The 25,535-nt window shown below is 44.3% G+C and overlaps 1 protein-coding gene across 3 annotated transcripts in view; it reads right to left on the bottom strand.

The window, feature by feature from the left end:
- Positions 1–25,535, bottom strand: part of SHISAL1 (shisa like 1) — a 115,416-nt gene that overhangs the window by 22,532 nt on the left and 67,349 nt on the right. For all 3 annotated transcript variants that reach the window (XM_033148299.1, XM_033148300.1, XM_033148302.1), the window contains exon 4: positions 17,507–17,806. In XM_033148299.1, the coding sequence (XP_033004190.1) occupies positions 17,507–17,806 (300 nt within the window). The remainder of the gene's footprint in view (positions 1–17,506; positions 17,807–25,535) is intronic.

Genomic DNA, 25,535 nt, shown 5'->3' with positions numbered 1-25,535 from the left:
TGAAGTCAAGTTTAGTTTAAGGGGCTAGGAGCGGGCTGGACGGGTTGGATGGGTTTTTCTTTAGTTAGAGTTAGATCGCGGAAGATCATTCGGTTTAGCCTTAGTTAGGTTTTCTTTAGGTTTAGCCTAGGGCTAGAATTGCGGAAGATATTTCGGTTTTAGTTTATTTAGTTAGCCTCGCGGAAGATTGGGCGCGCAGGGTCTTTAAGCTTAGGGGAACTTAGCTTAGGGACGAGCCTACGCGGGTTCTGCCGAAGCCACTAAAGATACAACCGGTGTCTGTCTTCCTTTGGGGTTAAAGGGGGGAGTAAAGTAAAATTTTTATTTTCTGTAAATTGGTCCGTCTATTCAGAGTCAGGGTAATATTTTATTCACGAGGCAACTGTTCATTAAAGAAGGCAATTAGGAACTCACACTTCATCGGAGTCGTCAATTGGCTTACTCATCATCCTTCAGACTGTGAGGCTTGGCCGGCGACCGTGCTCAAAAGGCACGCGGAACGCTGGCCACTTTCCCCGCAATGGTACCTCGTGCATAACCAATCCAACGGCCGTGCACGAGGAGCTCCAGCACCCCAACCACGACAAGTGGTGCCCTCTTGAGGCAAAGCGTAGTCAAAATCGCTTCCACGAAGACTCCGGTTAAAGGCAACATATCGGAAGTGGCTCGGAAACAGACATTGAGAGGTGAGGTATAACGGCCCGGTTTATCCAGGATTTCGCTGCAGTAGCGCGAATCCACCGCTTGCCCAAAGTAGTGTAAATAGAAGTCGCGCGAGTATATTTTGCCCCAGGGGTCCCGGGTAGAGCGGCAAGGAGTTTAGTGTAAGCCTACGGGCAGAGTAAGGTCTTCCCTAAAGCCTACGGGTGGGAAGGGTTCTGGCAAAAGCCTACGGGTGCCAGGGTCTGGCAAAAGCCTACGGGTGCCAGGGTTTTCGGTCAAAGCCTACGGGTAGGGCCGGTGTCTCCCGAAAAAGCCTACGGGTGGGAGGGAAGGTTTTCTGGCTAAAGCCTACGGGTGCCAGGTTTTTTTCGGTCAAAGCCTACGGGTATGGGCCGGTAGCCCCTAGTAGAAGCCCACGGGTGGGGGCGGAGGTTTTCTGGCTAAAGCCTAGGGTGCCAGGTTTTTCGGTTAAAGCCTACGGGTTAGAACCGGTGTCCCCTAGTAGAAGCCTACGGGTGGGGGAGGAAAAGTTTTGGAAAAGTGTTTAAAAAATGGGCTCCTCACTCTCAACTGCTCAAGTAAAATTTGTGAAGATTTATTGTACCTTTTGAAAAGAAATGGTCACCCTGTCTCTGAATCAGAAGTAGAGCTTTTAGTTAAAACATTGGGGAAATTGTCCCTGGGTCCCTAAGGAGGGAACGAAAGATTTAGCTTCATGGGAAAGGATGGGTTAGAATTTATGGCCAACCCGAAAATCGGAATTCCTGTACAATTAGTATGGAGCAAAGTAAGAAAACTGCTTTCAACAAATCGCTCCAAGAATGTTTTGCTTAATGGAACAGTGAATTTAGGAAATACTGCTTTTAATAGTGCCCCTGTGCTGCCGCTTGCGGTTGTGCCATTTTCGGCCCCCTCGCAGCAGCCAGTTCAGGCCCCGTTGTCGTACACGCACTCGCCCTTGTCCAATTTGTCATTGCCGATTCATTGCCGCCTGTGCCGGTGCAGCAGACGCCGTCGGCCTTTCAAGCCCCGCCGCGGACTGCCCCACCGCCAGTCGCTCAGCAGTCATCGCAGGCCCTTTTACCAGCCAGCGATTTCAAGTCAGCAGCAGCCGCGGACCTCGCTCCAAGCAACGGTCCCGCTTCCTTCATCGCAAGCCGCGCTTTTGCACAGCGATCCAGCAGCAGCAGCAGCAAGCAGCCTTTTTGCCAGCAAACCCTGCTGCCCTGCAGGCCGCGCTCAGCCAGCGCTCAGTTTTGCAGCAAGCTGATTTCCAATCAACAGCAATCCAAGCTTCAATGCAAGCAGCACAACAGCAATTTACCAACCCTCAGCACCTCCAATGCCAATGCAGATTCCAAGACAAGAGCAAAGCCAAACAATGATGATCCAGATGCCAGGACTTGCAGTACAGAGCCAACAACCTTATGCTCCAACTTCAAGTCAGCCCATCTTGTCTTCATCCAACTTCAAGTCAGCCATCTTGTCTTCATCCAACTTCAAGTCAGCCATCTTGTCTTCATAGTCAGCCATCTTCAAGGCATCCAGATGTCAAAGACTCTTTAGCACCATCTAGTGGCTCATCATTTGGAAAGCATCAAGAAGATTTAAACTCACTGATGCCACCTACAGATCCAACAGCAATGCAGCCCATCTGCAGAACCCAAGCTTTGGAAGCAGCTTTGGGACAAATAGACTTTAGTGCTGATCCAATGCACATCTTTCCAGTGATTCGTGCTAATGGAGGACAACCTGCAAGATATCAAGCCATTCCTTTTGAAACACTACGTGAACTGCGAAAAGCCATACGCGAAAATGGACTTCAAGCTCCTTATACTAGAAGTTTACTTGAAGGACTGTCCACTAGTAGACTTCTGCCATCTGATTGGAAGTTGATTCTTCGCACCTTCCTGTCGCCTACAGATGCTCTTCTGTGCCTGCAAGAGTGGAAAGAAGTAGCAGCCAGACGTGCAACGCCACTCGCCACAGAAGATATGCTCACAGGATCAGGACATTACTCCAATCTCAATCAACAGCTAGCCATACCTGATGCTGCACTCGTCACCATAGCAGACATCGTAGTCAAAGCTTGGCGCAGATTACCCAATCGCACAGATGCCAGCTCAGTATCAGGATTCGCTGCAGTTAGGCAAGGTCCAAAAGAACCTTATGGGGACTTCGTGGATCGCCTGATTGTTGCAGTGGAACGCCAGATAGAAGATCGTCATGCCAGAAACATGCTGACAAAACAACTTGCCTTTGAAAATGCCAATGATGACTGCAAGAATGCCCTAACAGCAGTTGCAGCTCGTCCAGATGCCACATTGACTGAGATGCTACGCGTCTGCCAGAATGTCGGTACCCACTCCTACAAAGCACAGCTCTTGGCAGCTGCGGTACAGATGCCACGTCAAGACAGCTCTACGCCAGTCAAGAAGTGCTATGGGTGTGGAGGCGATGGGCATTTCCGGTCGCAGTGCACAACAACGCCAAGGCCTTCTGCCAAGCCGCCAGAGAGATGTCCCATCTGTCAGAAAGGATTTCATTGGGCGAATGATTGTCGCTTGAATCCACAAAACACATCACCTACCTCATCTCCAGTTCAGGGAAACGGTTCTGCGGGCCGCGCCCCGGCCCCGGTAAAACAATAGGGTGCAAGTTCAAGAACATCATGAAGGTCAACCATCCCAGAAAGGTGAACAACGCTACTCCTTATCCAGGTCATCAGGAAAAAAGAGTGATCCAGAGAGATATCTACTCTTCAGATGTCCAGAGAAAAGATGTGACCTCATCAAGCATTCAGGTTCCAGAGGTTTCATCATCTGCCTTACCTATTCAAAGGGTTCCAGTAGAGAACACAGCATTCAGTTCACCTTCTGCTGACCGCCCTTCAGTTCCTGCTGATGTTGATCCTGCTTCACAGCAAGCAATCACAGTCAAGCCTCTGATCGCAGAATTGCCTTCAACGTTGAGAAGACATCCTACTGAGATCAATCTCGCAACTCCTGAGCTTTATTCATCTTCAAATCAAGGTCAATCTGTCATTGAAGGACATTTGCCCTTGATGAAACAGCAGTGTTCAAGTTGCAACCCAGCTGATGATCACTTTCCATGTGGCCAAAGAATGCAAGTGAGTGAGCCAGCTCCCTCTTGTGGAAGCTTAAGCATCACTCCAGTTAACAATGTCCACACCTTTGTGTCACCTCCAGCTTTTAAGCTCAGCCCGCCACAACCAAACAACTATCAGGAACAACAACTTCTACTGCCTCGTGTCAAAGAAGAAGTTCCATCCTGCCAGTTTGATGCACAACTGACTGAATGCCAGCAGGTTCAACAGCATCAGCAACTTTTACCAACAGAGGAACCTCAAGTTTGCCAACTCAACGCCAAGCCGCTTCAGAGTTGCCAACTTCAGCAGTGCAAAAAACCCGAAGCCAAAAAGATATCTTCAAACACTGCCAACGAAGAACAAGAAGAATCTTCTGTCCCAGGTATACCACTCTTCTTAACAGAGGACTGTTACTTTTCAAATCCATGGTTTGCTCAGCAATTGCCAACATCCATTCGTGGTCCATTCCCAGACACCTCGATTTGCCTTATCCTGCCTAGGATGGATCGCCTCCCTGCCACAGTCACACTGACTGCAGGCCTAGTTCGAATCACAGATTCATCGCAGTTGCTGATTCCAGGATTTTCAACTGTTCCTTGTGTCCTAACAAAAGGTTTGGAAATTGCCAGACTCTATTTGCTTACTTCTACGCCTACAGCTCCTGTAGACTCTTTGCCTCCTCAGACAGCAATGGCGCTAATCAAGATTACAGAAGAACGCCCTCACTCGTCTTAGAAATGGGTGGACGAAAGATCAAGGGTCTTCTTGATACAGGCGCAGATGTTACAGTGATCGCCAGAAAAGATTGGCCTGACCAGTGGGCAACGACTGTCACCCAGGAAGTCTTCGGAGTCGGAGGTTTCGAACCCGCCCACCAGAGCGTGCATCCGATTACCTTCCAGTCAGACTCAGGCTCCATGGTGCAGCTCCGTCCACTTGTTATGGATGTGCCTATCACCCTTTGGGGTAGAGACTTATTGTCTAAAGCAAGAACTGTTGTCCATACGCATTTTTGATGTGGGCCTTTGCATCAGCGCCAGTACATGCTCTTCCACTCACATGGAAGGAAGGACCCCTGTATGGGTCGACCAATGGGCGCTGACGTCAGAAAAGCTCGCTGCAGCAGAGGCCCTAATCAAAGAGCTGCTACACCAGAATCACATGCAACTCTTTACTCTCCATCAGTACCTCATGGATAAAGCTCCACAGTCATTGACTTTAGAGTGTTCCCTTGATAGTCTTCAAACTGTCCCTTGCAGAAAACCTATTGCAAAGTTCTCCTGGAGAATTTCACTGCTTGGTAAGGTGAATTCTCCTGTCTACAAGTTCTGTTCAGCAGCATCTTCAAGCACTCTCACGCCGTTGAAACTTTCCTTTGTCTCAGTGATCCAATCGTCAACCATGGGACGCTCCTTGCTATGTTCCGTGCTGTCTTTTGCATGGGCATTCTGTTGGCTGGTTTTGAATGGTACTCACCGTGCCTACAGATTGCTGCCATCACTTCTTGCAGCATACCTGTTTCCAACCAAAACCGCAAACCCTTTTCACCTGCTTTCTGTTGCTCTCTACCTGGTTGCAAATATGCTCCGCATCTCCCCAGGTATTCTTCTGGAGTATCTTTTCCTGCATCAACCAAGAACTCTACTACAGGCTCTTCAGGCAGTTCCTCCTTGTGCTCAGAAGTACTGTCTTCCGCAAGGAACTCTTCACCTGAAGATCAAGTCATGTAACCCTGCGTGGTACTTGCCAGCCTGCATCTTCAACGACAACCCCTTGTTGCTTAATCTTCTCAGCGGAGGACTGTCCCTACTTCTGCGAAAAGAACCCCTATTTCCCACACCTGTTTGTGTGCTCAACTCCATTCTTCACTCAAGAAACACGCTGGACAAACTTTGCGTGAAATTCGATACTCCCTTTTCATCACAAGCCGTGATGTCTAACTCTGGTTGTTAGCTATCGCTAATTCTCAACTTCCTGTCAAATGCAGCAATTCTTCAAAAGTGCTCAACTAACAGCACCAGTTGAGTTCTGGGCAGTTTGCCTTACCCTCCTACTGCCTAGGCCTTTTGTTTGCCTCTGGGCGGCCTCTGGTTCCTGGCTGCCTGGATTTGTTCCAGTTACTCTCATACCTGCACTCACTAGCAGATCACCTTGATTTGCTTGCTTAACCTCCTTTCTTCTACAGGTATCGTTGTTTCTTCAGAACTCGATGTTTCAGTACTTTCCTGAGCTCCATGAACTTTTCCTGAGTTCCAGGACTATTTCTTCTACATGGTCATGTGTAGTCGGAGAAGAAGACGACCGGCAACTCATTCATCGTCTTCATCCTCCTCTCCAACACCATTTTGCAGTTCTAAACCTGTCTTGTACTTTATATTGTACTTGTAAAAATTGCATATTTGCCTTTGTATGCTTCTTGAAATATCCGCCTCGCATATTACATGTGTTTTCCATATAGCTTGGTAATTAATGATATGGATGTTTATATATGCAAAGCTTTTCTGAAATGGTTTCCATTTAGAGCGTCACAACTTTGATGATATGGAAATGTTTATGTAAGGTTAAAAACATCATCTTTGTGCAGTTCTAGTCATAGACATATTTATACATATATGTTTTATTTCAATAATCCTAAATCTCCACGTTGTGCTTGCAAAAGTTGTAGTTCAAAATGTGGTAACACTTATATGCCTTATTTGAAATATTTCCTTTGGTCAAAGAATTGGTCATTCTCGGATTTGTTCAAGATATATGTGTCAAGTCTGGTGGCGTCCTACCCTTTTGGTACCCCTATTTTCTTTGAAGAATACCCCTCTATATGCTACCTTTTGGCAGTAAACCAGGTTCCCAGCTTTTCCCTTCACTCTGTTTCCTGCTGTTGATGGGAGACCTTTATGTAGTTGGTTTAATTCCCATCTCGTTTCGCTGGAAACCCTTGCGTAGATGGTTTAAATCCTCATCCTGGCTGGGACACCTTTATATAGGTAGCTTAAATCCCCTCTTGTGGCGAAAACCACTTGTACATAGGTGGCTTAAATCCCCTCTCTGGAATCGGACCCTAGTTCCCCGTTACCTGTGGTCGCTGTGGTAAGTCCAGAATCTAAAGTTCCCTCGATTCTGTAGCCTCAGAGCCACAACCCTTTTATGTTTCCTTATCCATTTTCCTTAGTTTCCAAATAAAAAATTTAAAAAAAATGGGGGAGGGGTCTGGGTAGGCCATGTAGCCCCAGCTCTAGTTATACTTTAATTCTGGGTCCCGGATCGGGACCTCTCTTATGTTTGGGCAGTCGTTATCCGTTATTCTTAATTTTGGACCTGTATCAGGTCCTCTCTTGTGTTTGGGGAGTAATTTGTTGTTTTACGCTGCACGCGAAAGTATACATGTTTATGAGGTGATTTGTTGTGTTACACTACATATTGAAGTATTTATATGCCCTAGAAGGTTTATAGTGTATCGGATCGATCATTTTTATGTTCGGCTAGTGGTTTGTTATTTTCATGACTTTATTGCTACATTATTGTACAAGTATTTCCTCCTATGAAAGGGGTGGATGTTGATGGTTTTGCTGGTGTTTATATCACAGTCTTGATGTGGACACTGTCAGCACTGTTGACGCTTTGCCTTTTCATGTCGAGGTTTATATCGAAGCAAATGGTAATGTTTGTGTCAAGATAAATGCTTATGATATCTCTAATTTTTTTTTTATAACTAAATCAAAATTAATTTAATTTAAAACAAAAAAAGAAAGATGATATGTCGGAATACGTTTCACGGATCCGCCATGGATTCATAATTAATTGGTTATTTTATGGGTTTTTCAAGGTCTACTTTTGGTATAATTGCGCGCAAAAGTGAAAGTGAAAGCATGAATGAATAGTGTGATTCACTTACAAGATTAATCCGCCTTTATTTTGTAGATCCGGTCATGTTCAAAGTTGTTAATGAGCGTTAAACTTGCTTCCCGCCCTTTTGGAGGGCAGCAACAGTGATTTTATTGGTTAAAGTACTAATGATGATGTCACGTTTGTTCCCTAATAAAAGGCAGAGGCACCCCGCTTAGGCAGGAGGAGTAGCACGAGACCGCACGTTCTTCTTATGTTCTTTTAGTTGGGTTTTAGTTGAAGTCAAGTTTAGTTTAAGGGGCTAGGAGCGGGGGACGGGTTGGATGGGTTTTTCTTTAGTTAGAGTTAGATCGCGGAAGATCATTCGGTTTAGCCTTAGTTAGGTTTTCTTTAGGTTTAGCCTAGGGCTAGAATTGCGGAAGATATTTCGGTTTTAGTTTATTTAGTTAGCCTCGCGGAAGATTGGGCGCGCAGGGTCTTTAAGCTTAGGGGAACTTAGCTTAGGGGACGAGCCTACGCGGGTTCTGCCGAAGCCACTAAAGATACAACCGGTGTCTGTCTTCCTTTGGGGTTAAAGGGGGGAGTAAAGTAAAATTTTTATTTTCTGTAAATTGGTCCGTCTATTCAGAGTCAGGGTATATATTTTATTTCACGAGGCAACTGTTCATTAAAGAAGGCAATTAGGAACTCACACTTCATCGGAGTCGTCAATTGGCTTACTCATCATCCTTCAGACTGTGAGGCTTGGCCGGCGACCGTGCTCAAAAGCACGCGGAACGCTGGCCACTTTCCCCGCAACTGGTACCTCGTGCATAACCAATCCAAGGCCGTGCACGAGGAGCTCCAGCACCCAAACCCCGACAAATAATGAATACATACCAAATAATTATTGTTGTCATTCATTGTATGTAATATATTTAATTTCATCATCAGCTTACAAAGATTCACCTTTGAAACAGTTGATTCAATCCGGACATACTGTTCTGTTCTGCTTGTTTGCTGGTTGCTATTGAATTCTTCACGTTGGAACACCCACCACCACAATACTTTTGGACATCATCCATTGAAGGGCATTGAATACATTTACTAGCCACGTGTTGGGCAGAGAGCCCAAGCACACACCCTGGCTCGGTGCTTCTGTCCGGCAGGAATGTAACCTTGAACTGGGGTAATAATGTCTCTTGCTTGCTTGGATGGTGAGATGTGTGTGCGTGGAAACCTCTAGCTTCTGTGTGGCTGGAGTACAGCCTTACTATCCGAAAGGTGAGAGTCATATTTATTGCCCCGTCCATTTTGGTCTCTCTGGCCTTGCTCACCATGGGCCCAAGGCAAGTGGAAGGTTCCCCATAAGCAAATGCAGCCCTTGGATTGAAAAGGGTTCCCTACCCCTGCCCTGCCCTGAAAAAGCTGTATATGAATAGAAACCATTTCAATAGCAATAATCAGTGCTTTTTATGGGGTGGGGGGAACGCAGGGGTATGCATACCCCTAAACATTTTGTGAATCCAAGTTTGGCCTCATTGAGGGGCAGGATTCCAATATGAGTAGGAAAATGAGTGCTGGAGGAGACTCTTGAGAGTCCCATGGACTGCAAAAAGATCAAACTCATCCATCCTTAAAGAAATCAGCCCTGAGTGCTCACTGGGAGGACAGATCCTGAAGTTGAGGCTCCAGTACTTTGGCCACCTCATGAGAAGAGAAGACTCCCTGGAAAAGACCCTGATGCTGGGAAAGATGGAGGGCACAAGGAGAAGGGGACGACAGAGGACGAGATGGTTGGACAGTGTTCTCGAAGCGACTGGCATGAGTTTGGCCAAACTGCGGGAGGCAGTGGAGGATAGGCGTGCCTGGCGTGCTCTGGTCCATGGGGTCACGAAGAGTCGGACACGACTGAGCAACTGAACAACAACAAAGGAAAATGAGAGTACCCCTAAACATTTTTTAAAGAAAAAAAGCACTAGCAATAACAAACATTTGCCTCGAGTGAAATTGCAACCAAGAAGAAAGCTCTCTCTCTCTCTCTCTCTCTCTGGGAGTCACCTTCAGTATTCAAGATATGGGCAGATTGCAGCATCCGGAACACGTGCTTAATTTTTAAACCTTCCGGCACTGACACAAAATAGCTAAGTTGCAACGGAAAACTAAAACTATGGTCTGCTCCAGTTCAAATCAAGATGGCGGGCGTTTCTTCCCCATCACAAGCGAGTGAGAGTAGGGAGGCCTTGGACCTTAGAAAGGTTCCTGAGCACCTTTGTGCAGTTCCCTGAAGAATCTCAGCCAGTGAGGACTAGAGGGAGCAGAGTCAGGGCTCCTGCCCTCAGGACGGACTGGCAGCTTTTCAATTTTTCAGGAAAATCACATTCTCTCTGCTGGCCTCTGGTGGTTCCAGGCACCGAGAATCAAACTATTAGTCACACTTAGGCCCCAGTGAAATCGATGTGAAGAGTTGGTTATGTCTAATTAAATCCCATTGATTTCAATTAGTATGAATGCAAGCCAATGCATTTTGTGTTCTCAAAGTGATAAAATAGGTTTAGGTCCTAGGACGAAACAAAACGTTGCACGGATTTATTCATTTGCTTTAAAATTCATGTGCCAGTTTTTGACCTTCAAGGACACCCAAAAGTGTTGTAAAATCAAATTAAAACAACAACAACAAACAGCATAAAGTGATAGAACATAAAGGAGACTGCATTCTCAATCGGACTGCACCAATGCCTACAATGCTCTTATTGTTGAAATGCTGCTTCATATATTTAGCAAAATCAGCTTCCTTACAACTGACACTCATAGGTAATTGTCCTGTCACTTGGAACAAAAGGAAACTAGTTTGCTGCATCCTATGCATCACCATTCTTCAGGTATTTGAAGACCACATTCATGTATCCCATCATCTCGTTCCCAGATTGCATCTCACTTATTTTGCTCCATATGACTAAAAAAAACCAAGCTGGTCTCTCACTGCATATCCCCAGTTGAAGTTCTGTTTCTTGGCACTATGTGGTGACTTGATGTCACACTGCTGGCTGATTCACACAGAGAGGAAGAACATTAAAAAGCAGCCTGATGGAGTGGAACTCATCCATTTCACCAAACAAAATATCCCAAAGACTCAGCAGGGTTGAGGCTCATTACTCAGTGGCAGAGCGCATGGTGGACTCAGCACTTTGTCATTAAAGGGATTTCCAGAAGCAGAGCTTAGAAAGAACTTTGCCTGAGGCCACAGAGAGAGATACTGGCAGTCCAAACAGGCTGTACTGACTAGAAGGACCAGTGGCGTGGCTCAGTATAAGGCCGCTTCAGAAGTTATCGTGAGAAGCTCAGTCCTCAAACAGAAAGAGAAGTCAATTAAACCATAAACACAAGTACATCGCGCAACACTTCACAACTTCATGTGAAGCACACAGCCACATCTTGTGGAAACTGTAATGAGGAAAACAGGGGCAGATTTCAGATGTGTGGACTGAAAGGTTATTACACAGGTTGGGCCACACTTCATTAATCTAACATTTTTCAGTTCAACAGCAAGATTCAAATTGCCTTCTTTGTTTTCCAAATAGGAAGCTCTAACCCCTAGATATATTGGACTGAATTTATTATGGTCCCAGACCAGACTCACATGTCCCTAGATATAGATTCTGAACATCTGCAAAGTTAGGGCAGTTTGGATCTGGAGTTTCCATTTAGGCCACTGTAAGAACAAGAGCTAGGGACCCAGGTGGCGCTGTGGGTTAAACCACAGAGCCTAGGGCTTGGTGATCAGAAGGTCGGCGGTTCGAATCCCCGCCATGGGGTGAGCTCCCGTTGCTCGGTCCCAGCTCCTGCCCACCTAGCAGTTCGAAAGCATGTCAAAATGCAAGTAGATAAATAGGGACCGCTCCAGCGGGAAGGTAAATGGCGTTTCCGTGCACTGCTCTGGTTCGCCAGAAGCGGCTTAGTCATGCTGGCCACATGACCCGGAAGCTGTACGCCGGCTCCCTCGGCCAGTAAAGCAAGATGAGCACCGCAACCCCAGGGTCGGACACGACTGGACCTAATGGTCAGGGGTACCTTTACCTTTACCTAAGAACAAGAGCTATTGATCTATTTCAGATTGGCTCTGGTTTAGAGCAAACACAACAGAGCCTCTCAGAACAAAGGGTCCTATTTAGATTCTCCTCCAATCAAAAGGATAATGAAAATAAGCTTATTGAAATTGCATGGAATTAGAAAGGGGTGATTTCCCCCAGGCATGCACTGGAACAGCTTGGTAAACATGCCAAGCTACTCTCCCCCAAACCAGAAATAATGCAATGTATTTTATGAGCTGTTCCAACATCTAACATCACCCATCGCTCTTTCGCTTACCCAGACCAGAACCATCCAATCCCCTTCTTCCTATAAACTCAACTTACTGGGCCATGCCAGTGTAGCAGGAGTGGGAGCAGGGAATTCAGTTTGGAGCAAGCAAGCAGCTCCCTGGAGTGAAGACTGGCCGTGCTGCTGTCATGCTATGCAGGGCTAAGTTACAGTTTAGTGTTGTGGTTTGTCTCTCCCAAACACACAACAAGCAGGAAAGCAGGAACAGAGCTGGTTACAGCTCATCATTTGCCTGGCATTTTCTGAGGTGACTTTGATGAGGCAAAGAAAACAAACTACACTCCAACCATAGTTAGGGACTGCCTGGATTCACATGTAACAAGATTCAACCGTTGTCGAGATCAGTAAGCCAACAACAAACCATGGATGGTTCCCCACCCCCAAACAAACTATACTTAATAAACCATAGTTGCAGCACTAGGATGAGTTCACATGTAACACTAAACTGTGGTTTATGAATTAAGGTTTATGCAAATCGTGGCTTAATGTTATGTGTCCATCAGAACCAGTGTATTGTGGTCAATAAGCCCCTTAGGTTCTTCATTATTTCTGTGGTAAATCATAGAATCACAAAACTGTAGAGTTGGAACGGACCACAAGTGTCATCTAGTTCAACCCTTTGCAGTGCAGGAATCTATTCACTATCATGGGGTTCAAAGCCATGAGTCGGAGATTAAGATTCCCCGGCTCAGATTCCCTGAGTTTTCCCAGCTACACTATCAAGTATCCACTCCCTTACTGTAAGCTTCATGTACAGGTTTCCCATTTTTATTTTGGATAAATATTGGGAAAGCTCCCTCTTTCTCTGTCTTTCATTGTTCTCTTGCACCTCCTTCTACGGGAGCCCATGCATTTCCCTCAAGAGCCCATGCAAAGGCTGCACAGAATAACCTTAATTTGCAGTAGCAACTTCCACACCACCATCTCCTGTGAATTCTTTCCTTGTGCTCCAAGTTCAAACTCTGGAGAATTCTTTTGATATCAAGTGGCTCATTTCAGCATATCTCATGGGTGACTGAAGCCACTAGTAAATCCAACGGAAACTTTGTCCATGCAGCCTAAGCTTGGAGCAGACTCCCTCTGTTGTCTCCATGACTCTTATTTCTTTCATTGTTTTGAACACTATAGCAATTCACAGTTCAGATCAACACGCCGTATTTTTCGCTCCATAGGGCACACCGGACCATAGGACGCACCTCGTTTTTAGAGGAGGAAACAAAAAAAAAATAAAAATATTTTTCTGGTTTTCCTCCTCTAAAAGTCCTGGTTTCTTTTTTAGTATCAGCTAAATGTTTTTGCAGCTTTTTTTGCAAAGGGAAAAGCCCTTTTTTTGAGGATCGGCTAAAAGTTTTGCAGCTTTTTTTGCAAAGGGAAAAGCCCTGTTTTTTTGAGGATCAGCTAAAAGTTTTACTTTTTAGGAGGAAAAAAAGTGCGTCTTATGGAGCGAAAAAATACGGTACTTTTCTGGAAATAACCATATGTCAGGCAGAATTATTCACACATGCAGCATATGTACCAAGGACTGCTGTGTGTTAGACATACAGTACCAAATACACAGCTTTCACACTGGCAGCAGAAATAATGCACATCTGCATTTTCTTGTACCCTGAAACTTATACTCTATAGTTATATTTTTATTAGAATAATTGTCATGCTGCAGTTTGCAGGAGAAAGCAGAAAAACTAAATGTAAAGAAATGGGGAGGGGGGGGAGAGAAAGTGAATTATACTTCACCACTAGGGGTCCTCTTACTCCCTTGTCTAATTTCTGCAGAGAACAAACTTTGCAAGTTTCCCTCTCTGCTTTGATAATGAGTAGGATGAGGAATAATGAACTTAGGCTCATTAGCTGGCAAGGAATGAGAACTCTGCCAAACTGTGATAGAATGGGTTTGTCTTCATTACAAGATGGTGGGGGTGGGGAAACAGAAAAGGAAAGAAAAAAATCTGAAAGCAGATTTCTGCATAGCCATACTGGAAAGCAGCGCCTCACATTCCTCATTCCTTCCAACACTTGAAAACCACAAGGCCACTTAAAATATTACTTATTGTGATGGGTTGGTGTATTTAGGAGCTCTTGCTCATGCACTTCTCATTAAAACAGTGCAAACATAAACCCTTTAATCGGGGAAGTGACAAATTTAACCAGACCCCTTTTATAGGAATGACCCATGGCCTCTCTCCACTGTGGAACATCACATTTCAACTTGTAGAAATCTCTACTCACAAATTAGAAATGCAGGGTTTAGCAACTGCAAATGCTGGTTCTTCCTTGCTACTCACTACAAAAACCACTTCTATTACCAGTAGCTAATTCAGGTACAATCAGCAAAAGAGGGAACCCCAGACCAAGTGCTCAAAGTTTCATAGAAAAATGCATCACATGCTCATCCATTAACACGTACATGTCTCAGACAAAACATATGACAGTGGGGAAATTATCAACATTATTTCAAGCTAGACAATAATTTAAAAGGTATGAAATGACAGTCATACTATGGGAAGATGCTCCAGCTTATACTATTGTTGGAATATATGGATAGGATTTCCCGAGAGTAGTTCTCTGAGCCTTTAACACGTCCAAGTCAATTAGACAGAATATCCCTCTTATCTTGGATTTTGCAAAGCACTGAAAGAACTATTTTTTTTCTTGCAGGCCGAGCCCAGAAATGGCAGAACTGGGTTGCCATTATAACCCTTTCCAGGCCTTTTTTCCCCAGAGGGAATTCACAGGAACTTAGTCCCGGCCCCTCTCAGGTGGGCACCATTGCCATTCTAAGAGAATGTAGGAGGTATTCATGGTGAGTTCCAGCATCTCTTTTTCTGGAAAAATATCACTGACCCTTTGATAGAGACACAGAAGATTCAATGAATCTTTACAACAGTTGGAATGCTCATATGTTAAGATTGCAGCTCATATATTAAAAGTTACTGAGTTTCATAAGCTCATGCAGCAGAGCTCTACCTTGTTGTGCAAACACTGCTGGCCAAACCAAGGTTTCGGGATGACAGCCATATCTCCCTTTTATCCCCAATAAGAAATACTGCCAGCATGGGTCTGACATGACCCAGCCAGGTTCCTCCAGGATCTTTCACCATGGGTTGGCTCAAATCACAGCCCTGGTGCATCCACGGTCCAAGCTTGAACTCAGTCTCTTGCCATATGTATTAATAATAATAATAATAATAATAATAATAATAATAACAACACCTTTATTGTCATTGTACAACCTGTGTACAATGAAATTAAACAAGCCTCCCTCCCCCCCCCAAACACTCAGTCTCGTTGCACTCTGTGCTTATCGAACAACACACCACCTCGCAAGTCAATTTTGCTATGTTATTTTCTGTTAAAAAGCCTATGGATAGAAGCTATTTTTTAGCCTGTTGGTACGGCTGATTATAATTCTGTATCTCCTGCCCGAGGGTAGAAGATTAAAGAGGTGATGGCCGGGGTGTGAGTCATCCCTGAGAATTTTCCCCGTTCTCCTAAGGCAACGATCCCTTGCGATGTCATCTAGCCGAGCGGACTCAAGGGACAGCCCGTGATACCATGTGCTGTATTCACCACCCTCTATAGAAACTTTCTGTCCGTGGCTGTCAGGCCAGCATACCACACTGTGATACAATATGAAAGGACACTTTCTATTGTGGACTGGTAAAAGGAGTTCATCAGTTGTTGTTTAACATTATTCTTTCGCAAGACCCTGAGGAAATGGAGTCTCTGTTGGGCCTTTCTGACCACCTGAGTTATGCTGATTTTCCAAGTGAGGTCCTCACTAAGGTAATCTCTCAGGAATTTAAAGGAGGAGACTCTCTCTCCACACACACCCCTGATATGCAACGGGGCAGGTTCTCCTCTCTTCCTTCGGAAGTCCAACACCATCTCCTTTGTCTTACTAATATTTATGTGCAAGTATGAAAAGGGACCTTTGTTGTTGTTCAGTCGTTCAGTCGTGTCCGACTCTTCGTGACCCCATGGACCAGAGCACGCCAGGCATGCCTATCCTTCACTGCCTCTTGCAGTTTGGCCAAACTCATGTTAGTAGCTTCGAGAACACTGTCCAACCATCTCATCCTCTGTCGTCCCCTTCTCCTGGTGCCCTCCATCTTTCCCAACATCAGGGTCTTTTCCAGGGAGTCTTCTCTTCTCATGAGGTGGCCAAAGTACTGGAGCCTCAACTTCAGGATCTGTCCTTCTAGTGAGCACTCAGGGCTGATTTCTTTGAGAATGGATAGGTTTGATCTTCTTGCAGTCCGTGGGACTCTCAAGAGTCTCCTCCAGCACCATAATTCAAAAGCATCAATTCTTCGGCGATCAGCCTTCTTGATGGTCCAGCTCTCACTTCCGTACATTACTACTGGGAAAACCATAGCTTTAACTATACGGACCTTTGTCAGCAGGGTGATGTCTTTGCTTTTTAAGATGCTGTCTAGGTTTGTCATTGCTTTTCTCCCAAGAAGCAGGCGTCTTCTAATTTCGTGACTGCTGTCACCATCTGCAGTGATCATGGAACCCAAGAAAGTGAAATCTCTCACTGCAGAAGCTATGAAAAGACATGAAATCTCTCATCCATAGGTCCCTCAAAAGGGACCTATGGATGCAAAATAAATGATAGGTATTCCATGACTCCTATGGTTTTCGCAGTAGTAATGTATGGAAGTGAGAGCTGGGCCATAAAGAAGACTGATCGCCGAAGAATTGATGCTTTTGAATTATGGTGCTGGAGGAGACTCTTGAGAGTCCCACGGACTGCAAAAAGATCAAACTTATCCATCCTTAAAGAAATCAGCCCCGAGTGCTTACTGGAAGGACAGATCCTGAAGCTGAGGCTCCAGTACTTTGGCCACCTCATGAGAACAGAAGACTTCCCTAGAAAAAATCCTGCTGTTGGGAAAGATGGAGGGCACAAGGAGAAGGGGACGACAGAGGATGAGATGGTTGGACAGTGTTCTCGAAGCGACTGGCATGAGTCTGACCAAACTGCGGGAGGCAGTGGAGGATAGGGGTGCCTGGCGTGCTCTGGTCCATGGGGTCAGGAAGAGTCGGACACGACTGAACGACTGAACAACAACAACAACAACAACAACAACAACATGTGATTGACTCCATGTGACTGTTTCCACAGCAAACAGATAATGTGGAAAGGAATAGGAAGCTATGTGCCCGGCTTTGCCCTCCAGTTTTTACAGATTCTTCATGTATCTGTGTGGACACTTACAGCTCACAAGCCAGCACAGGGTGATCGATGTGGGGAATCATTCAACAACAGTATTGCTCATCTGAAATGGTACAGTCACCTCCACCCCAGGACTCTACTGCCTGTTCCTGATACGTCCACAGATCTGGCTAAGTTCCGGTGATGATGGCGGGTCTATATTCTCTATATTGTACAGGCATCAAGAGTATTAACAAAACCACCCTGCTCTCATTGTCATGAATGATACACTTTCCTTGAGAGCTGCCAACTGAAAACATTACGATACAAAAAGGGGGTTAAAAAAAACAGGCACCATGGCCTTAAAAACTTACCAGGCAGTTGAGCTCGGAAAAGACATCAGTGGCGGGTTTAAAGCTTCTGCCTTTAAAGCATGTACTGCCTGCAGTGTTTGAGGCGTAGGCTGAGACTGAGCCTGTACTTGTCTCGGGTCCTGAGCAGGTTTAATCCACCGGCTTGCTTCCGGTTTCATCCATTTCCCCTGGATTCCCCATCTTGCCAGGTACAGTTTGCAAATATCGTAGTTCATCGAGGAGTAATACAAAAGGTCCAGTACCAGCAAAACCACAACAAAAAACCCATAGATCCAGACGCCTAACAACGCACTGTAATTACTGCAAAAAGAGACAAAAGCAAAGGTTAACAACGAGCCACGACTATTTGCCACTCCAGTCAGCCACTTAATATTTTAAAATGCATACAAGTATTTTTCTGTCTGCCACAATGCACATTTTTACCTCTCTCTCCCTTACAAACCTCAAAGCTGCTTACACGGGGACTCCCAATGTTCACACAGGGCTACCTATTTTCTTTACATAGTCTAAGTACCAGATTGTGGCTCAAAATCACTCCAACACATGGCTGCTTCTAAAAGCCAAGTTATAAGCTCAACAGGTTTTTGCTGGACTGTAACTGTTAAGTAGTGGGTGGACACAGCAGACGACACAGTGATTTCCAAGCAGCTCTTGTTTATTCTCAGGTTGGAACAGAAGTGAGCTGAAGGGCTCAGCAGGATGCTTATATAGAACTCAGCTACAAAGCAACAGTAACAACTTTCTGTAGTTACCCAATCCCTGAACGTCACTTTTCAATCCCTCATTTGCATGTGCGGACCTGAGTGAAAACTGCAGCAGAATGAACTATATACACACACCCCTAGTGGCCTAGGGTGAGAACTTCAATACATAACAGTAACCAACTTCAGTCTGCAGGTTGGGGAGTTGTGAGTTGAAGAAGAAGAAGAGGAGGAGGAGGAGGAGGAGGAGGAGGAGTTTGGATTTGATATCCCGCTTTATCACTACCCAAAGGAGTCTCCAAGCGGCTCACATTCTCCTTTCCCTTCCTCCCCCCCCCCCAACAAACACTCTGTGAGGTGAGTGGGGCTGAGAGACTTCAGAGAAGTGTGACTAGCCCAAGGTCACCCAGCAGCTGCATGTGGAGGAGCGGAGACACGAACCCGGTTCACCGGATTTAAGCGGAGGGCAGTTGAAATGCCGCCCTCTGCTTAAAAACACCAATTTCCATTGAAGACTACAGAAAACAAGCATGGCAGGGAAAACATTTTCCTTGACATCTAATTTGCACTGGTTGGGTTTGTGTGTGTGTGTGTGTGTGTGTGTGTGTGTGTTATTATTATTATTATTGAGACATTCAAGCATGCAATTGCTCAGTTCTGTAAGAACTGCAACACATGATTCTGCTGGTTGTGTGGTTCAGTTCTAAGAATAACACAGATAGCGCTGAATTACTCCTTCTGGTCTTGCTTTCAGGTTGCAGAGGCCTAAAGAAGCACTAACCTAAGGGATAGCTTCCAAAACCCAATGTTGAAAGTGAACTTCAGTGGGTGTTAATGAAAAGGATATGTTGTGTGTCTGGTGGGGGCTGGAGCCAGTATACTTTTCTGGAAACTAAATATTTTTATTCCATAGTTCTGCTTTGGTCAATACATCCACCATTATGCCTTTCTGCTCCCAGCCTGGTTCATTTCTATGCTGCCCAATATCCTTTGCTGTTCAGGATGTCACACAAATTACATTTGGGTGCCACAAGTTACCATTGGAATTAAACGACAGGGAGAGGAAAGCATTTTATATGTAAATTTTATTACTCCAGTAAGTAGGAAAAATTAAAGGACAAGAAAAACCTCTTTGAACAAATTTTCTACTTTAACCAGACCTTTAAATGATTCCATCTCTTTCAAGTACAATGGTTCAATTCTCATCTAGCAATCTGCAGAGCACTGGTCCTGTTTCAGAACAGAATGAGGCCATGCCAACATACAGTACAGTAGGTTTTAACCTGAAGTGGTTTATTATACATGCTTTACACTGCAAAGAATCCATTTCAGCAGATATTTGCTTGTCAAATTCAGCTCTTCAATTATATAGAAAAGAGAAAGGAATTGGAGAAACCCCCAGGGTCTGTTGGGCCATAAACTAATGGTTAAGCAGCGCATTTCCAGCTTCACAGCTGATGAGTCCGGAGACAGAAGTACCAGTTAATGATCTGGGCGCTGATGTGGGACATGAGCATTACAGCTTTTTAAGCTGCCTGCTGGAGGAATAGAATCATAGAGTTGGAAGAGACCACAAGGGCCATCCAGTCCAATCCCCTGCCAAGCAGGAAACACCACCAAAGCATTCCTGACAGATGGCTGTCAAGCCTCCGCTTAAAGACCTCCAAAGAAGGAGACTCCACCACACTCCTTGGCAGCAAATTCCACTGTTGAACAGCTCTTACTGTCAGGAAGTTCTTCCTAATGTTTAAGTGGAATCTTCTTTCTTGTAGTTTGAATCCATTGCCCCGTGTCCGCTTCTCTGGAGCAGCAGAAAACAACCTTTCACCCTCCTCTATATGACATCCTTTTATATATTTGAACATGGCTATCATATCACCCCTTAACCTTCTCTTCTCCAGGCTAAACATACCCAGCTCCCTAAACCGTTCCTCATAAGGCATTGTTTCCAGGCCTTTGACCATTTTGGTTGCCCTCCTCTGGACACGTTCCAGCTTGTCAGTATCCTTCTTGAACTGTGGTGCCCAGAACTGGACACAGTATTCCAGGTGAGGTCTGACCAGAGCAGAATATAGTGGTACTATTACTTCCCTTGATCTAGACGCTATACTCCTATTGATGCAGCCCAGAATTGCATAGTTAGCTGGTTTAGAACAAGGAAGAGGTTAAGACAAAGATTAGGGGGAAAAATGTCTTAGACAAGTTGTGGAAATAAATGTTTATCACCATGGTAACATTATCACTTCTTGTAATAGAAAACTTCCATAAGATGTCACATAGCTGGTATCAAATCCCACAACATTCAGCAAAGACACATCCAGATGTTAATGGAACATGCTGAAAACGTGGGGAGAAAGTCGCAAATTATGTTTTGGTGGAGGTGTGAAAAGATTATGAGGTTTTCAATAGTTCTTGCACATATACAAGAAATAATTGGATACTATATTCAAATGAACTCTAGTTCATATCTTAAAGAAGATGTGAAACCAAAATATCCAAATTTAGTTGGAGTTGTGTTGACTGCTACCAAAATATTGATAGAACCTAAATTGTATGCTTCTGTAAGTCCAACAGAATAAGTATGGTTTTTTGGCACCATGACAAAATTGATTTGGGGGGGGGGGGTAGGTAGTCAAAAAAATGAACAACCTGGAAATTTATGGTTCATTCTTATTAAGCACATGAAAATAGAATGTTAATTAGAACTATTTAAGGCTTTTTCACCAATTAATTTGCACCATGAAACTTCTACATATATGATATAGGTTAATAGCACTGTATTTTATATTTGCACTGCATTACATTAAAGCTACTATTTTAGTGGATGATGATATAAACTGTAAATTTAGTGAATATTGGAATATGTGATTTGTCAGTCATGGAATAAGTTTGTTATAAATTATAAAATTTTGAACAAGAAAAAAGCAAAAAAGGGGGAGGGAAGGGTAGAGCGAACATATCTGGTGGGATTTCAAAGACTAACGGGCTTATTATGGCACAAACACAGCTACCCCTCTAAAAAAAAAATAGGCCAGTAGTTCACAAACACTGTGCTAAACGCAACTACCAAAAGAATGTTGCTTTTCACTACGAACAGTTACATGCTTACTGTTGTGTATTGATTCAAGGGTTATCATATCTGTATTACTATTGTCTGTATTCACATTAGGGGAAAGTAACTGCCTTCCTGTTCCAGAAGGACAGATACTATTGGTTCATTCAAGTTGCTGCATTTGGATCCTCAGTCTTATTGGTTCCCACCAAAAGGCAGCTTTGTGATTGCTTGAGATGGTTCCCTCCAAAATGTATCCTTTCTAGCCAGTCTACTGTCCCTATAAATGTAGCTTCCCTCTCCTCAGTTCCCCAGTCTTGTTTACTTGAATAAAGAGTGTTACATGAAGAAGCTGTCTCCTGCCTGCTATGTCAGAGAGCTGAAGTCACTTGCCGAATCACTATCCCCACACTACAACACTTACACTGCTAAAAAGAGCAAATTCACATACAATGGAGAGAAGTGCAGGCATGTCCTGCAGTATTCTAGATCTTTAATACTGCACAAGAGGCAAAAACAGCCCCAGGATTCAGCCCTCAACCACAACTGAGCTCTATTAACCATCTGTGGGAAGCAGCAATGCCCCCTTCTTAATTTATGGTGGATGTTGTCTTGAACCATCCAATGTATAATTCCCAAACACCATTCTACACTCCTGGCACCACCACCTTTCTCACTGCAGTTCCACAATCTGAAGAGCTCCTGCTCACTCTCTCGCAGAGCAGAGACCATGTTCAGTTTGTCAGTAGTGCAACATGTAAAACAGGGCTGGATCATAGCCACCAGAAAGACTTCTGGGAGAATGGGTGACTTGCTTGTGTCAAACAACTTCCTTTGGTTGGCGGATGGGGGGTGGGGAGTAAAAGAAATCAAGAAAAAGCTATTAGTGATGGAAGAAAAATGACGGAACTGATAGCGATGCTGATGAAATCATTCTTTTGGGACTCATGAGCCACTGCTACTCAGAAAAAAAGGAAAAAAACCAGAGTGGTATCAAGGGCAAGTCACTCACGAAACTTCTACACAGTGAACCAATGGGGACCCCAAGTGCTCAGGAAGAAGGACAGGCAGGACCCCTCTCAGACGAAGTTTTATTTCTTCCTTACCTTGCTAAAAGTCATGGCACTTGACAGCCTAACAAAAATCCAATGGCACAAATATCAGCACCTCTTTAGATCAGCATCATCTGTTTACCCATACACATACTTTTTAAGGCACTCATTTTTGTTCATTAAAAATCATTTAGTGAAAAATGAATAGTGTTTTTTAAAATGGCAGCTTATTAAATTGGCCGTATGTGGGCTCTCCATCTGTTCCTTTAAAATAACATCTGCTTTCAACAAGTCAAGAATGAAAAGCCAGACATAATCGTGTGTGTCCCCCGCCCAAAAAAGGTTTTGTTTAAATACTAAGGCAAAGTGGATATACTTGTTCCTTATTCCATTAAGTGCTGTCTTTTAGTACGATCTGGCAGGTCAAGTAATGGCGTGATCAACAGACACCACTTTATTGTACAGTCACAGCACTAAAGTGAAATTCTTCTGAGCACTGGGGCTCTGAAGTGACACGCCCTCTCCTTTCCCGTAAAGGCTGCCGAGGGTGAAAAGGGGTTTGGCGAGTTAGGAAATGGGTCTCTGTAGACTTATTGGGCCCCCTGCGCTAGAGCCACTCAGTTTTCATCTTCCATTTGTTGTTGTTCAGTCGTTCAGTCGTGTCCGACTCTTCGTGACCCCATGGACCAGAGCACGCCAGGCACGCCTATCCTTCACTACCTCCCGCAGTTTGGCCAAACTCATGTTAGTAGCTTCGAGAACACTGTCCAACCATCTCATCCTCTGTCGCCCCCTTCTCCTTGTGCCCTCCATCTTTCCCAACATCAGGGTCTTTTCTAGGGAGTCTTCTCTTCTCATGAGGTGGCCAAAGTACTGGAGCCTCAACTTCAGGATCTGTCCTTCTAGCGAGCACTCAGGGCCGATTTCCTTGAGAATGGATAGGTTTGATCTTCTTGCAGTCCATGGGACTCTCAAGAGTCTCCTCCAGCACCATAATTCAAAAGCATCAATTCTTCAGCGATCAGCCTTCTTGATGGTCCAGCTCTCACTTCCGTACATTACTACTGGGAAAACCATAGCTTTAACTATACGGACCTTTGTCGGCAAGGTGATGTCTTTGCTTTTTAAGATGCTGTCTAGGTTTGTCATTGCTTTTCTCCCAAGAAGCAGGCGTCTTCTAATTTCGTGACTGCTGTCACCATCTGCAGTGATCATGGAACCCAAGAAAGTGAAATCTCTCACTGCCTCCATTTCTTTCCCTTCTATTTGCCAGGAGGTGATGGGACCAGTGGCCATGATCTTAGGTTTTTTTTAATGTTGAGCTTCAGACCATATTTTGCGCTCTCCTCTTTCACCCTCATTAAAAGGTTCTTTAATTCCTCCTCACTCTCTGCCATCAAGGTAGTATCATCAGCATATCTGAGGTTGTTGGTATTTTTTCCGGCAATCTTAATTCCGGTTTGGGATTCATCCAGTCCAGCCTTCCATCTTCCATAGCTCCCATCAATTTCTGACCGCGATAAAAAGGCTTCCATCCTTGACCTTATCCTGAAGTTCCCAGTGGCTGTGAAGGGACTTCACTTCTGCCTCAACTGCTTCACAAAATGCATGGACAGGGGAATATACTCCCTCTCAGTGCTGTTGCAAATTCATTACACACCACGTACAGTATAGGGGTACACCTCAGTCCTAGAAATACTGAAGGTGGTGTTTATTAAAACAAGAAAATAAAAAGTGATGGCTTGTTTCCAATGAGGGCATAAAACAGCTGAATATTTTAAATGGCACAGCTGAACGAGAGAGAGAAAGTCACAATATGCCAAAGTGCAAAGCTCGCAAGGAATTCAGATGAATAATTCATCAAAGTTTTATAGCATTAAGAACTTTAAAGCAAAATAAAATGTAAAATAAAAAGGCAGAAAGTGGAATGAATCCAATTTGCTGCTAAGGTGCTTTGATGGTCACTACTCACGTTAGATTCTAAGAATGTGCATGTAGTAATGAATTTATCACCGCATGAAACTTATGAACTAGGGAAAGGCTTCTTCTTCTATTTTAAAAGGTAGGAAAGATCTAGAGCGATACAATCAAAGCAGGATGTCAGTCATGATGTTGCAAATTAGCTAAGGGAATTCACCTGCAGTAACTTCTCTGGCTAGATTCATGTGACCAAACCACCAGGGTGTGACCATGTCAAAAGTTAAAGTGCTCTTAAGCCACACTTAAAAGAGAATTAAGCATTCGTGTCTATAGCTCTGTGATAGAGAGGCCCTGCAGCACCCATTAAATGGCAGGAGACTTTACACTAGTAGTTAATTGCTCCATGTTGCCAGCACAACTTACTTGGGCTGGCTGCTTCCCACTCAGGAGGCAAATTCAGAAAAAGCAACTCACTCAGAAACGCAGCCTTGGTTCCTCCAATGGAAACAAATGCTTATCCTTTCACACAGTAAAATGAATCCTTTCTGGGTATATGGCACTGAAGTGTGTCTTAATTAAGCCTTCTCTGGAAAGTGTCACTAATTGAATCACAGAACTGCAGAGCTGGAAGGGACCACGAGGGTCATCTAGTCCAACCCCCTGCAATTCAGGAATCTTTTGCCCAACACACATGTGACAGCCCTGAGATTCAGAGTCATATGCCTCCCTTCTATTTCCAGCAGTGTTTCCACCAATGTATGAGGCAATCAGGTGATACCAGCATTTCCTTAACCTTTCCTACAATAAAATGGTGCTTAAAAGGTAAAGGGACCCCTGACCATTAGGTCCACTTGTGCCTGACTCTGGGGTTGCGGTGCTCATCTCGCGTTACTGGCCGAGGGAGCCGGTGTACAGCTTCTGGGTCATGTGGCCAGTATGACAAAGCCGCTTCTGGCAAACCAGAGCAGAGCACGGAAACACCGTTTCCCTTCCCGCCAGAGCAGTACCTATTTATCTACTTGCACTTAAAAAAAAAATTATTAACTTTATTACATCAAAATACAGAAAGAAAAAGAAAAGAGAAAATAAAGAAAAAAATATTAAAAGTTCCAAATTTGAATTCCTTCATAAAAAAGTAACATACTATCAAGTAATACATTTATATATTCCAAATAATTCGATTCTATACTAAAAATAATAAAGCAAAACAAAAAGTAATAGTATCAAAATTCAATAATCACATAAATCAATTTCTACTAACCTTTAGTGATATTTCATTCTTCCATCCTTCTGTATATTCTTGT

Source organism: Lacerta agilis, chromosome 5 (genome assembly GCF_009819535.1).
Source record: "Lacerta agilis isolate rLacAgi1 chromosome 5, rLacAgi1.pri, whole genome shotgun sequence".
Taxonomy (NCBI): domain Eukaryota; kingdom Metazoa; phylum Chordata; class Lepidosauria; order Squamata; family Lacertidae; genus Lacerta; species Lacerta agilis.
The sequence above is the reverse complement of the archived record's forward strand: the minus strand, read 5'-3'. Positions and strand labels throughout refer to the sequence as shown.